We start from the raw sequence: 1,872 nt of genomic DNA, 5'->3' as shown, positions 1-1,872 counted from the left end.
ACTCTAAAGGGGAGTTGCCCATCAAGTACCTTGAGGTACCACTGAGTTCAAAGAGACTGTCAGTTACTCAATGTTACCCTCTGGTGGACAAGATGATTGGAAGAATAACTTCATGGACCGCAAAATACCTTTCTTATGCAGGCAAGCTACAATTAATTAAGAATGTGTTATTCTGTATTCAAGCCTTCTGGTCTCATGTTTTTATACTCCCTAAGAAGATAGTACACATGATAGAGACAGCATGTAGAAGTTTCTTATGGGCAGGGCAAGCAGAGGTCACAAAGAAAGCACCTTTAGCCTGGGAGAAAGTATGTTGCTCAAAAACTGCAGGAGGATTCAATGTCATTCATATAGAAACATGGAACAAAGCTGCAGTGAGTAAATTGCTGTGGAATCTGTGCACAAAAAGGACAAATTATGGGTAAAGTGGATCCATATTTACTATGGGAAAGGAAGGAATATTTGGGAGATTGAGGCAAAACAGGCATCTTGGATCCTGTCGATCCTAAGGCAAAGAAGTACATTATTGAGGCTGGATTGGAGCTGAACGACATACAAGAAATGAATTACTTCCCTATCAAATTGATGTATCAGAAGCTGAGAGGTGTGCAACCTAAAGTTCCATGGAAGAAATTGGTATGTAACAATTATGCCACTCCTAGATGGGTTTTCATATTAAATCTAGCAATTCAAGGCAGATTAACTACTAAGGAGAGATTATTACGATGGGGAATGCAAGTTAAGAAGGAATGTGTATTATGTGGTTGGGCAGATGAGACGACTAGTCACCTGTTTTTTGAACGCATTTTTTCAAAAGAAATCCGGCAAAGGCTGCTGAACTGGCAAGGTATTAATAAACATGTGAAGATATGGGAAGATGAGATTCACTGGGAAACTACAGAAATGAAGGGTAAGAACTCAATTGATGAAATCTTTAGAATGACAATAGCTGGTGCGGTGTATTACATTTGGCAAGAGAGGAACCTAAGGCTATTCCAAAACAAGCAGCGGAATGTGATATCTATCCTCAAGGAGGTGGTGCAGGATCTGTTTGTGAGAGGAGGCAAGAAATACAAGCTAGCCAGTAGACTCAGACTTAAATTTCTATCCATAGTGAGCAGAAGAGATAGGGGTTGAGAAGTACGCTAGGCATTGGGGCCTTCTGTCCAATAGCCTAGTTACTAGGAGTAAATGAGTTGTCTTTTTCTTTCTTCTAGCGATCTGTACTTATTGTCATTGGTAATAAAATTTCTTTATTTCTCAAAAAAAAAAAAATAACGAGATTCCACTTTCATTATATGTCAATTTTGTTAGTGACTCGTTATTTCTACTATTAGGAGGTATAGTTTCAAAAAATAGAATAATAAAAAAAAAATTAAAAAAATAAATTATAAGCAATTACATGGAATCACAAGAAGTAAAGATAAAGAAATAAAAGATTAAAAAATATATTTTAAAATTTCAAAAGAAATTAAAAAGTAAAAATAAAATTATAAAATTAAAATAACAGAAATAAAAAATTATAAAGAAAATAATTTAAAATAAAAACAAATAGTAAAAAAACTAAAAAGCAACCTTGTAATTACACAATGTAATTACTACCAATTCTCACCTCCCCTTGAGAATTGGAGAGTGTAATTACACCCCTCTAATTACACTCAATTTCATGCTCACCAAATAATTACTTGACCAAACAAATATGTCAAACTATGTAATTACGCTCAAATCCATTTTCAAGATGGTTTTCCAAACAGGCTCTTAAGCGTTAAAGAAAAAGGGCTTTGCTTATTCACTTTTCTCTCTCTTCTTTAAACAAATAGGAGTAATATGTATATAAAGAAATTTTCATCTAGTTCCTCAATTATACCATAA

The 1,872-nt window shown here is 34.4% G+C and overlaps 1 protein-coding gene across 1 annotated transcript; it reads left to right on the top strand.

Moving 5' to 3' along the window:
• Positions 1-561: 561 nt before the first annotated feature.
• LOC138881981 (uncharacterized) lies at positions 562-1,137 on the top strand. The gene has a single exon (XM_070162276.1). It carries the CDS (start codon positions 562-564, stop codon positions 1,135-1,137), a length of 576 nt encoding a protein of 191 aa, XP_070018377.1.
• Positions 1,138-1,872: the final 735 nt, after the last annotated feature.

The sequence above is a fragment of the Nicotiana sylvestris genome, chromosome 11 (assembly GCF_000393655.2).
Source record: "Nicotiana sylvestris chromosome 11, ASM39365v2, whole genome shotgun sequence".
Classification (NCBI taxonomy): domain Eukaryota; kingdom Viridiplantae; phylum Streptophyta; class Magnoliopsida; order Solanales; family Solanaceae; genus Nicotiana; species Nicotiana sylvestris.
Note: the sequence above shows the minus strand (reverse complement) of the source record. Positions and strands in the feature narration are given on the sequence as shown.

Excerpts from the sequence above, each read along its gene's own strand:
- LOC138881981 (XM_070162276.1), top strand. The coding sequence starts at position 562 with ATGAATTACTTCCCTATCAAATTGATGTATCAGAAGCTGAGAGGTGTG.